At 41.3% G+C, this 12,893-nt stretch overlaps 1 protein-coding gene across 3 annotated transcripts; it reads right to left on the minus strand.

The window, feature by feature from the left end:
• Nucleotides 1-341: 341 nt before the first annotated feature.
• Nucleotides 342-9,744, minus strand: GTF3C6 (general transcription factor IIIC subunit 6). Of its 3 annotated transcripts, XR_009005258.1 has the most exons (7): nucleotides 9,573-9,744; nucleotides 9,142-9,222; nucleotides 6,960-7,023; nucleotides 6,811-6,855; nucleotides 5,165-5,278; nucleotides 2,114-2,193; nucleotides 1,449-1,583 (listed from the first exon to the last, which is right to left on the minus strand). XR_009005258.1 is itself a non-coding variant. In XM_057528141.1 (6 exons), exons 1-6 carry the CDS (start codon nucleotides 9,684-9,686, stop codon nucleotides 1,285-1,287), a joined length of 717 nt encoding a protein of 238 aa, XP_057384124.1. In that variant the 5' UTR covers nucleotides 9,687-9,730; the 3' UTR covers nucleotides 342-1,284. The 3 variants fall into 3 exon arrangements, 2 of the variants coding, with proteins under 2 accessions (XP_057384124.1, XP_057384125.1); XM_057528141.1 differs by lacking the exon at nucleotides 2,114-2,193 and having other exon boundaries at nucleotides 342-1,583; nucleotides 9,573-9,730; XM_057528142.1 differs by lacking the exons at nucleotides 2,114-2,193; nucleotides 5,165-5,278 and having other exon boundaries at nucleotides 342-1,583; nucleotides 9,573-9,730.
• Between the last annotated feature and the right edge of the window lie 3,149 nt (nucleotides 9,745-12,893).

Here is a 12,893-nt window from a genome sequence, read left to right on the forward strand (position 1 = left end):
ATGATTTGGAAATGCTTTTAATCAGGGTAAGTTGTTTTCCAAATAAACAGTAAAAATTTACAAAACCTACTGAAGGAAAAAATTCCTCATCCTAGAACATTAGTTCTCTAATCTGTCACAACAAAGTTACACCTCCAACAGTTGTGAGATATAATTAACGTGAGGAGTGTTTTAACTTATTAGTACCAGGTTAAACCATATAAAATTGCAGAGTTTTGTAGAAACAAATATTGGTAATTTCATATAGTTCAACCTGTATCAAAGTTTGTGACTAATTTACTTAAAAAATACAAGTTAGGGTAGATCTAGGTTATCACCATAATATTGTAGAATGTTACAGCTGAATTCCAATCATCTTTATTCAGTGGGAAAGAAGTGAAATTAAAGCTGGAATATCAGAACTGTACCTTCACCCTTAAGCACTTCTGAATTCTTTTTCTGTTCTCAGGAGTAATACTGACTTTGGTAGACTGGAAAATGGCCCCCTAAATATTTTCATGCCATAATTCTCAGTTTTATGCCTGTTTAAATTACATGGCAAAAGGGACTTTGCAGATGGAATTAAGGTTATAGACCTTAAAATAGGGAAGTTACCCAGGTGTGCCCAGTGTAATCAAATAGACCTTTAAAAGAAGGCAGAAGGGTCCATCATCAATAAGATTATGGAAGAAGCAGAAGAGATTCAAAGACTGAGAGGGACTTGACCATTGCTGGCTTTGAAGAGAAGGGGACCATGAGTGAAGGAATGCAGGCAGCCTCTAGAAGCTGGGCATGGCTCTCAGCCAACAGCAAGGAAATGGGACCGTGATCCTTCAGCTGCAAAGAACTGAATTCTGCCAACAACTGAATGAACAAGGAAATGGAGTCCCCCACGCCACATCCAGAAGAGAATGAAGCTCTGCAAATACCTTGATTTTAGCCCAGGTGAGACCCATATCAGATGGCTGACCTACAAAACTATAAGACAATACACTTATGTAGCTTAATACACTTTAGCCACTAAGTCTGTGGTAATTTGTGATGGCTGCAATAGAAACTCACACTTACCTTAGTAAAACCCCCATTTTAAAGGACTCATCACAGAAGGGTCCCTATAGTCATTGAAACCATATTTTTAAAAACTCATATCTGGTCCTTAATGATTCTAATATATTAAACTATATTATAATTGGAAATGTGTATATAGCCAACAAAAATAATAAAATTGTGAACTGAAAACTACAAAGCCAGTTATTTTATATAAAAACTCTAAAAAGTTCATGACTAGTTTTTATGAGAAACATTTCATCTAGGAGTGATTTCTAAGGCAGTTTCTTGAGTTTCCATAAAAACAGAGCCTTCTGTCTCAGAAGGGATATCAATCAGAGGACCAGAATCCTCTATATCCAAGTTCGGTGGTTTCTCCTGTTCATAACTCAGGTTTGAATTATCTTTCATTTGAATCTCTTGCTCTTCCAACTCCAAAGATTTATCTGGGTCTGGAGCTACAACTTCATCCTCTTCATTTTCATGCAGAAAACTACAAATCATGTTGGGTCTACAGGAGAAATCATTTTCCTTGATTTGCAGCCATTCCACACCACCTAATGGAGGAGGCAGGGGGACAAACCAAGAAACATGAAAAAGGAATTTCAGTTACTTACATATATTTTTAATTTAAATGTTCATATGAATATTTATCAAAATAAAACCCCAACGTAAAGAAAGGAACATGGTGCCTGTACCTACTGATAAATGATCATGTAATTTCCATCTTACATGGAGACCTAGGAATGCCTATAGGGTATGCATCGTCAAAATCACTAAAAGTAATCAACTTCAGTTACTATTCAAGCCCTTTTCCCAGAGTCCAATTCCCAACTCATTCTGAGAGATGACTGAGCTCCCACTGCCATCTTTTGTCTTGAAGAAAATTTTGTCACTTCCCTACAATTTTCTCCTTACCCATTCAGTTTTCATAATACAATGGATGATACCACTCTATCATCTTCTGAGTCAACATTTATTTGTCATTTTGAGTTGAAAAATCCAACTGTGAAATAAGACACCTCTCCAAAAAAAACCCTTGAAAAAATGTTTTGTTCCTTTCCATACTCACAGTCAAAGCCCTTACCTGTCAATGAACTCCCATAATCAAGAACTGCTCCAGGGACTTCCCTGGTGGTCCAGTGGTAAAGAATCCTCCTTACAATGCTGGGGAAAATGGGTTTGATCCCTGGTCAGGGAACTAAGATCCCACATGCCGCGTGGCAACTAAGCCCGCATGCCACAACTACTGAGGTTGCGCGCCTCAACTAGAGCCTGCGTGTCGCAAACTACAGAACCCACGTGCCCTGGAGCCTGCACGCCACAACTAGAGAGAAGCCTGTGCACCACAACGAAGAGCTCACGCGCCGCAATGAAAGATCCCAAATGCCTTAACGAAGATGCCGCATGCTGCAACTAAGACCTGACACAGCCAAAAGTAAACAAAATAAATAAATAATAAATAAATCTTAAAAAAAAAATTGCTCCAATAATGCTAGCCATTTTTTTCTTTCATCCTTATGACCCTTTCAGTCAAGTATTTTCAATGGATCCTCAATTCCTATAGCCCAAGCTGTTTACTCTTATCTTCAAAGTTCCATTAGATATCTGTAAGATATACCAACCTACCTTGTCACCCTGTTCACGCACCCATCTGTTCCTATCCCCCATCATAAACTAACTCCTCTGCAGCTGTTTGTTGAAACATCCTTACTGTTGATCCCATATCTTTTCTCATGTATTACTACTATAAAGTCTCCCTCTTTCAAAAATCGATTTGTTCTTTCCCTCCAGTTCAGCTTCAACAATTGACTTCATATTTTTTTCTTGCTATAACGTCATTCTCCTGGTCACCAAGTTCAAAACCTCAAAGCCATCCTAAAGCCTACTCTGTTATCTAGCATACTTGGCACATAACAGATACTTAAAATAAGTTGAGTGAAAGGGGTGTCGAGTCATAGTCATCCATGTCTGTTTCAATGTGATTTGCTTTAGAGCACAAGTTCCTAGAAAGTAAGGACCACATCTCCTGTCTATTTTGTTCTGCCTCCAGCATCTTGCCATGTTTGGCAGCCAGCCTCCAAGATGGTCCCCAATGATCCTCACCTTCCTGACATGCACGCCCCTGTGTCGTCCCCTCCCACATGGAATAGGATATCACAGAAATGACAGAATGTGACTTCTAAGGATAGTTCATGAAAGACATTGTGGCTTCTACCTTGTTCTTAAGGATCACTTGGTCTGGGAAAGCCAGCTGCCGTGTCAGGAGGGCACTCAGACAGTAGTGTGAGGAGGTGAGGAAGTGAGGCCTCCTGCTAACAGGCAGCACAAACTCACCAGCTATGTGAGTGAGCCATCTTACAATTAGATTTTCCGGCCCTACTCAAGCCTTCAGATGACTACAGCCCAGCCAACACAATGACTGCAACCTCATGAGAGACCCCAGCCAGAACAACCTAGCTAAGCTGCTCCCCAATTTCTGATTCACAGAAACGTGTAAGATGGTGTTCTGTTGTTGTTTTAAGCCTTTAAGTTTACGGGTGACTTTTTATGCAGCAACAGATAACCAATACAGCCTTGAATAGTTGGTTACTAATTTATTTGATTGAAAGATACACCCAAATCTTCCCAAAGGTCTATTAGATTATTAAGGACTATAGGAGAGGAAATTATATAACTTCCTTTAAAAAGAATATCTAAATGACAGCTAAGCTATCTGATCTGTATCTGCCTTTCGAATTCATTCTAGAACTTCAAGTGCCTACTTCTTCCTATTATTTTTGGAGTGCCTAAAAAAAGGGATAATTGTGGAATATATAAGAACAAAGATTTGGGCTTCCCTGGTGGCGCAGTGGTTGAGAATCTGCCTGCTAATGCAGGGGACACGGGTTCGAGCCCTGGTCTGGGAAGATCCCACATGCCACGGAGCAGCTGGGCCCGTGAGCCACAATTGCTGAGCCTGCGCGTCTGGAGCCTGTGCCCCGCAACGGGAGGGGCCGCGATGGAGAAAGGCCCGCGCACCGCGATGAAGAGCGGTCCCCGCACCGCGATGAAGAGTGGCCCCCGCTTGCCGCAACTGGAGAAAGCCCTCGCACGAACCGAAGACCCAATACAGACAAAAATTAATTAATTAATTAATTAAAAAGAAAATCCTTAAAAAAAAAAAAAAAAAAAAAAAAAAAAAGCTTTGAAGTTTCATTAAGTCCCATTTGTTAAAAAAAAAAAAAAAAAAAAAAAAAAGAACAAAGATTTGTTATATAGTCATGTGTAGCTGGTATAATTAATTTCTAAATGATTAATATACCTTCAAATGTTTATTCCTTAAAATACAATAAGTCAAACCATGAATATTCATCAATAGGGTCTCATTTACTAGCGTTTCAAATATGTCTTTGAGCAATAAGCCTTTTTTTTTTTTTTGGTGGACAAACACCTTTATTCTGACCGTTTCCCAAATTCCCTAGGGCAAGAGAAAGAGGTTGGCGTGGTGAGCAATGGGCTTTTAAACCACCAAGTGTTTATTTGTTCATCTCCACAAACATGCGCCTGCTATGGGTGCAAGAAGCACTGGCCTAAGGTCTCTAGTGTGGGATGACGAGCAACTGGAGAAGGCTAAATGGATGCTTATTAAGAACGAGACACAGGACTAACAACTGTGGTCCTAGAGCCCCTCCCACATATAAAGCCAGCTTCTTCCAGTTGTGAGTATATTGGGGAAGGTTACTGCATCTGCCAAAAGTTCAGGAGATCCTATGGGGTTACTCCTTGGGTTACTCCTTGGGAATGCTATCATCATATCTTCTGCACTTACAAAGAAGTTTTAATGAGAGAGAGAGAGAGAAGTAGTTGCTGAATTCCCTGGGGTTGAAATCATGTCAAGTTTCTTGACAAACTCCTCACAATTGTTTCCAGTGCAAAGAAGATAGAAATTTCTTGTATGTCTCCAGTGCCCCCCGCTATGTGAGAATTCAACTAAATTTTAAATCTATGCTTGGTACTTTTCATGGAGTACCTCAATTTTAATATACTTTACCTATCACATATAGTTATTACTAAAAAGTACAAAGAACATCCTGGCAGCAGTGTTTCATAAAGCCAATACTAAATCACCGATTTTCAGAGAACTAAGTGAACTAACCTATGTTTTCTTCTCCTTCCTTCTTTTCTGTCAGAAGAGTTCTTGTCATGCTGAGCTTCTTCATTGTGTGGCATTTATATTTTAGCACTGTTTTATTATTGCCTTCTGCATCCACTAGAATATAAAATGAACGCTATTATACTGCTTGATGCCATCAAATAATCATGTTAAGCCTCAATGATTCCAGTTTAGAGAGTTAAACTACTTCCTGTCAAGATAGTGTAGTAAGTTCAAGATTTAACTCATTCCTCCAGCTCCAAGCACAGAGAAATATCAGATAAAATACACAGGAACCAAAGGCACAGTGAACTCAAAGACAACAAACATCTCCAGGAGATAGAAACACAAAGCGAGATTAAAGCTATGGGCCTATTAGGCTCCAGCCCGGAAGCAGCAAAGGGGGGGCCAGGAATTTGGCCTTACAGGGTAATGAGGTCGAAAATTCTGCCACTCAAAGTGAAGGACCAAAGGCAGACCTACTGCTTGAAGCCGGACTGGAGTGGAGAACATTACCGATCATGAAAGAAGATGAGAAAAAAACTGCTGCCAAGCTGCTGCTGGGGGTCACAGCTTTATAAAAACCGTGGGCGTAGGCACGAGGGAGGATGAGGCTCTGTGCTAAGGATGCGAAGCACACGGAAAACTTCCACACCCTGCCACTGTGTGGCTGATACTACACCTTAGAAAGCAACACAGTGACATCTATTAAGTTCAACCACATGAAACTGTCGCTCTTCGGCCCAAATTGGTAATTTCATATGGTTGAATCTAGTACACACACTCATCAATCTAGCAGTTCCTTTTCTAAGCGTATACCTGAGAGACGTTTTTACAGATATGCACAAGGAAACATAAAAATATTCATGGCAGCATTTCTGTAGTGAGTTAATAAGCATAATTAAGAAAATGGGCTCTGGAGCAGACCACCTGGGCTCAGACCCTGGCTCTGCCTCTTATTTTGTGTATGACCTCGGGAATGTTATTTACCTCTCTGTGCTTCAGTTTCTTCAGATATAAAATGAAGATAACAATGGCATCTACCTCATAGACTTGTGGTGAGGATTCAATGAGTTAATACTTATAGCACCTAGAACAGTGCCTGACATACAGAAAGCACTCAATAAATTTTAGTAGTTATTAATAATTACTGGTAAAAATGGAAGCAACCTACATGTCCATTAATTGGAGAATAAACTGTGGTATAGTCACTAATAGAATCTTAAGCAACAGGAAAAACAGATATATATCAACACGTATAAATCTCGAAACATCTCTAATTGAAAAAAGATATAGAATAATATGTATAATATGCTATAACATATCAAGTGTGAAAATACACAGAAAGTGCTATTTATTGTGTGCAGATACATACATATGTAATATAAAATCAGGTATAGGAAAGAGAAACACCAAATTCAGGAGAGTGATTACCTCTGAAGACAGAGGAAGGGAGTAGGTTTGGAGAGGGGTATACAAGGGGCTTCAAAGGTATGTGGAATGTTTTTTAACTACCTAACCAAACGGGAGGATTTGATACAGCTAGACAAGGGGTACATGAGATCTTATAATTTTAATATCCACCATACATAAGTATGTTTGAAATATTTCATAGTAAAAAGAGTTGAGTCAACATAGCAATCACTTACCATGTTCAACATTTTCTTCAAATATAACACAGGTCCCAAGAGTGTCTGCAGAAAAACATGAAAGCAACTTGTTGAGAAGTAACAGAGCTACTTTCTCTGAAAGGCATATAAAAAAAAAAGGGAGTTTCATCTCTCTGACTTCCTCCTACCTTCATACTCTCCAGCAAAGACATAGCTGTCCACTTGCAGAATGGGCTTCTCAGTATCAATTCCCTACAACAGAATATAGGATCATTAAAAAATCATCATTAGAAAAAGCCTTGGGGGTGGGGGGAATGGGTGAAATGGGTGAAGCGGGGGCTCAAAGGATACCAACTTCCAGTTATAAAATAAGTAAGTCCTGGGATGTTTAAGAACATCATGGTGACTGTAGTTAATACTGTACTTTATATTTGAAAATTGCTAAGAGGGTAAACCTTCAAAGTTTTTACCAGAAGAAAAAAAATTGTAACAATGTGTAGTGATGGGTGTTAACTAGACATTGTGGTGATCATTTCACAATATATGCAAATACTGAAAATGTTGTACAGCTGAAACTAGTATAATGTTATATGTCAATTATGTCTCAATTTAAAAAAGAAAGCACAAGGGACTTCCCTGATGGTACAGCGGTTAAGACTCTGCGCTTCCACTGCAGGGGGCACGGGTTCGATCCCTGGTCAGGGAACTAAGATCCCAAATCCCGCATGCCATGTGGCATGGCAAAAAAAGAACAAGACTTTTACATGAAACCTTGCTACCAAGGAGACTGATTTCCAAAGCTGGGGAACCTCTGGAGGTTCTTGTCCTAGCAAGTAAAAGATAAGCTAAAACTGCTCTCATCACAGCAGCTACAAACTGAAGACTACTTAATTCATACCCAAGTAGCAAGGTCTATTTCAATCAACATCCTCTTCAAGATAAAGTAAGAACAAAGGAAGTTTTGTCAAAAATGCTCAAAAGATTTTAAAGATAAAACAGATGGTAGGGCTTCCCTGGTGGCGCAGTGGTTGAGAATCTGCCTGCCAATGCAGGGGACACGGGTTCGAGCCCTGGTCTGGGAAGATCCCACATGCCGCGGAGCAACTAGGCCCGTGAGCCACAACTACTGAGCCTGCGCGTCTGGAGCCTGTGCTCCACAACAAGAGAGGCCGCGATAGTGAGAGGCCCGCGCACCGTGATGAAGAGTGGCCCCCGCTCGCCGCAACTGGAGAAAGCCCTCGCACAGAAACGAAGACCCAACGCAGCCATAAATAAATAAAATTAAAAAAAAAAAAAAAACAGATGGTAACTCACGATACCATAGCTCAAGTCAACAGCACAGTGTGAGGTCTCTGAAGTCCTTTCTTAATAGGTATTCTCTCTCCCTTCTCCACACTATTTTTGTCTGTTTTCCATATTTTATTTTATTATTATTTTTTTAAATTTTCATTGCTATTGTAAATGATACATTTTATTCTCATATACTTTCTTTTTTTTTTTTGATTTTATTTATTTGTTTATTTATTTATTTATGGCTGTGTTGGGTCTTCGTTTCTGTGCGAGGGCTTTCTCTAGTTGCGGCAAGTGGGGGCCACTCTCCATCGCGCTGCGCGGGCCTCTCACTATCGCGACCTCTCCTGTTGGGAGCACAGGCTCCAGACGCGCAGGCTCAGTAATTGTGGCTCACGGGCCCAGCTGCTCCGCGGCATGTGGGATCTTCCCAGACCAGGGCTCGAACCCGCGTCCCCTGCATTGGCAGGTAGATTCCCAACCGCTGCGCCACCAGGGAAGCCCTATTTTATTTTTTGAAGTTTTTTTAATTTTATTTTTTACTGAACTATAGTTGAAGTACAATGTTGTGTAATCACTGCTGCACAGCAGTGACTCAATTATACATATATACATTTTTTCATATTCTTCTCCATTATCATTTATCACAGGATATTGAAATATAGTTCCCTGTGCTATACAGTAGGACCTTGTTGTTTACCCATTGTATATATACCAGTCTGCATCTGTTTAACCTCTGTGTGCATATCTAATTATCCTCTCTGCCCTTTGTGTTTTTCTCACCCTTCTCACTATATAAAACGGTGTATTTTTTCAAAACCTAATGTTCCATATCAAAATGCTTTAACCCTCCAAATCTTTAACTCTCTCCAGCCACACCGGCAGACACTCAGGCAGAGTTAGGCATTAACTTTCTCCCAGCTGCTCCCACAGTCCCCCTGTACTTCTGTGATTGTCTCCAGCGTTCACTGCTTTGTTCACGTGAAATTAATATATCAATCTTAGGGACGGGTATATTTCACCACTCTTGTTTTAAATTTAAGAAAATCTACAACAACCCCCCAATTCTACAAGACTCACCAAAATCTTGCATTTATTTTCACATTTTGAGAGAAAGTCTGAATCAATAATTCCTGATAATTCCACCAGAACCAACTGCTCCTGGTGGAAGAGAGAGGCGTTAAGGCGCTAGCTTGCGAGTGTGCAAGAAGAAGCAGGCATTAACGAGAGAAGCCAAACCTCCCCAGTGCAACGATCCCACCTTTGTGAAAACTAGGTCCTGCTTTCAACAAGAGGAAGCGCGCGCCGTTACTTAAGGTAACTTCCCTCCTTCCCCCTTGAACTTCCGTGTGGCCCGTAGGGCTGAGGCCAGCTGCCCGCCGCTCCGCGCGCCCTGGGGCACGGTCCCGCCAGGAGCCCCCGCACGCCCGCCGCGTCGCGAGTCCCTTCCCCGCACACAGCCGAGCGGCCACCCTCGCCACCGCCGCGCGGGCTTCCGCTGTCGCACTCACTGCCTCCTCCTCCTCGTCCCAGTACCCCCGACTCGGCTCCTCGGCCGCCGCCGCCATGCCGCCGCTCCTCCGCGCGGCCTCCGAGCCGTGGGCCCCGCCCGCCGGGGCCGCCATCTTGAGTACGGGCAGCAGCTCCCGCCCCGCCGCGGCTCCGACCGCGCCCGCTGCTCCTGCCAGCACGCGAGATGGCGGCTCCCGGGCCCACCTGGAGCTCCTTGTCCCTGTCCCGAGAGCCGGAGCCGGGGCCCTGGCGGGCCGGCCGGGCAGGTCCCGCGACCTAGGGAACCCTCGGGCTCCCCGCCCAGGTGGGACGAAAGCACTGTGGAAGCCGAGGGGATGAAGTAGGTGCAGGCAAGGAGGCTACGGTGCGCGAGGGAAATGGAGAGGCCTCGTGTGGCCCCAGCCTACAATGCTTGGAAAGAAATTCCTAATGTCGTGTGAGCAATGATCATCAATTCAAGTTCTCCACGAGCCAAGTAAAGGGCACTCCTCAGTGTTCCACGTATCGGGCGCCCACTGCGCGAGGAAGTGAGCTGGGGTTTCAGGCAACCAGGAGAGGTAGAATAAGGGATCAACCAATGCTAATCAGATTGCCCTAGGTGCTGTAAGAGACCCAGATTGTTTGGGGAGTACGGGAGACTCAGCTAAGTGAAGTTTTGAACAGGATTTTCTTAAAGTAACCTCATGGATTTTTCTGATTATAAAATAAATGATCTTTGTACGTGAGACAGGATGATCTACCTCCAAAGAGCATGAGGTTTGGGGTCTGGTACTCGTCCGGTTTTGCTGCGTTATTTAACAGTAAGCCTTTAGGCAAGTTGGTTATTGTGAGGATTAAATGAGATAATCCCACTATTAAGAACATATTAAGCACTAATGTGCATTTAATCTAGTATTAGTAATAATATATAAAAATTTAGAGTATTACAACTTTTAAAAAACATTTTTTCGGGAATTCCCTGGCGGTCCAGTGGGCAGAACTTGGTGCTTTCTCTGCCTTGGCCCTGGGTTCAATCCCTGGTCCCGGAACTAAGCTCCTGCAAGTCACGCGGTGCGGCCAAACAAAACAAAACAAAAAAACAACCAGGGGACTTCCCTGGTGGCCCAGTGGTTAAGTCTCCGAGCTCCCAATGCAGGGGGTGCGGGTTTGATCCCTGGTCGGGGAACTAAGATCCCGCGTGCCCTATGGCGCGGCCAAAAACTAATAATAAAAAGTAAAACAAAAAACAAAAAAAAACAAAGTTTATTAAAAAAACCAAAAAATCCCATTTTCCTACACAATATATCTTTCCAGCTTCTTTATACATAAACACATCGTTTATGTGTACATCTGTTTTAAACTTGCTTTTCTCACTATATGTAGTATTATGGCTGTTTGTCCATATTTTCCATGATAAATACAGATCTATGTGATGGTATTTATTGTGCAATATTGATATTGCACAACACTTTAGTAAACATTTTTGTGCATTTTTACCCAGTTCCTCCATTAAATGAATAGGATTTTGTAGCTTAAAAAAAGTGGAAAAATCACTGGACTTGTTAGCAGTTGTAGATTTGAATTATAGCTCTGAAATATAATAATTGTGACCTGGCACAAGCTGCTGCACTTTCTCATCCCTTGTGTTCTTATTTATTAAATGAGGATAAAACTATTCATCTTTACTGTATATTTTTTTATTTGAAGATTCGATCATGTATCTAAAAGTGCTTTGTAGGGGACTTCCCTGGTGGTCCAGTGGTTAGGACTCCCTGCTCCCAATGCAGGGGGCACAGAGTTCCATCCCTGGTTGGGGAACTAATATCCTGCATGCCTTGCGACGCAGCCAAAAAATTAAAAAAAAAAAAAAAAAGTGCTTTGTAAATTGAAAAATTATATAAATTGTCAGATTTTATTGAGGGTTCAGGGAGGATAAAGAGGAGAAGGACAGTCCAAGCTGAGGGAGCAGCAGACAGTGAAGGCTTGAGGAATGAAAATATGTTTTACGAGGTCAGTGTAATGACTCAAGATGTCCCTTTCAAATAAACAAGCCTCATACTTCTAGTGGAGGTTATTATTGTTTACTATTTAAGACATAATTATTATTTTTATTTATTTTGAATGATTTACGAAAGGATAGAGACTGAAAAGTAAGCCTTCCATCCCTGTCTCCCAGCTCCCCTTTCTATAGGCAATTGTTTTTAACGGTTTCTTATGTACCCTTTCAGAGATACTCTACGTATTTACAAAAATATATGTGTATACAAAATCTGTAAATTTTAATATTATAACATAGCACATAGACTAGTAAACCATTCCCTTGGGAGGAAAGAGGACCTTATAGTACTGGCTCCATGGCCTGGAGCTCATGCCCTTTGAAAATTAGCGTAAAGGTTGAAACATCTCTCAGACAGAAAACAGGAAACTTATTGGGCAGAATAACCCATCAGCATCAGCTTTGAAAGAAGCCTTTTGGTGATTGGGAGGAATTTCCATGACCTGTAATTGGAGTCCACTCTTAATACTGTCTACTCTCAATCCTAAAAATGATCATAAGACCCAGACACCAGCTTTAAAAAACTAAATTATCTTTGCTTAAAAATAGAAGCAATAAAAAAAAGCAAACAAAATGTGTTACACGTATATAATGTAATCTTATTCAGCAAAAATAATGAAGTACAGATACTTGCTACAACATGGATAAACTTGAAAACTACGCCAAGAATCCAGACACAAAAGGCCACATATTGAATGATTCCATTTATATGAGATGTTCAGAATAGGCAAACCTATAGAGATAGAAAGTAGATTGGTGGTTGCCACAGCCTGAGGGGAAGAGGAATTGGGAATACCTGCTCTTGGATGTGGGGTTTCTTTTGGGGGTGATGAAAATTTTCAGGAATTAGTGGTAATGGTTGCACAACTCTGCATATACTAAAAACTACTGCATTGTATGCTTTAAAAGAACAAATTTGGATCTTCTGCCCATTTTTGGATTGGGTTGTTTGTTTTTTTGTTATTGAGCTGCATGAGCTGCTTGTAAATCTTGGAGATTAATCCTTTGTCAGTTGCTTCATTTGCAAATATTTTCTCCCATTCTGAGGGTTGTCTTTTGGTCTTGTTTATGGTTTCCTTTGCTGTGCAAAAGCTTTTCAGTTTCATTAGGTCCCATTTGTTTATTTGTGTTCTTATTTCCATTTCTCTGGGAGCTGGGTCAGAAAGAATCTTGCTGTGATGTATGTCATAGAGTGTTCTGCCTATGTTTTCCTCTAAGAGTTTGATAGTGTCTGCCCTTACACTTAGGTCTTTAATCCATTTTGAGTTTATTTTTGTGCATCTCC

The sequence above is a fragment of the Balaenoptera acutorostrata genome, chromosome 14 (assembly GCF_949987535.1).
Source record: "Balaenoptera acutorostrata chromosome 14, mBalAcu1.1, whole genome shotgun sequence".
Taxonomy (NCBI): domain Eukaryota; kingdom Metazoa; phylum Chordata; class Mammalia; order Artiodactyla; family Balaenopteridae; genus Balaenoptera; species Balaenoptera acutorostrata.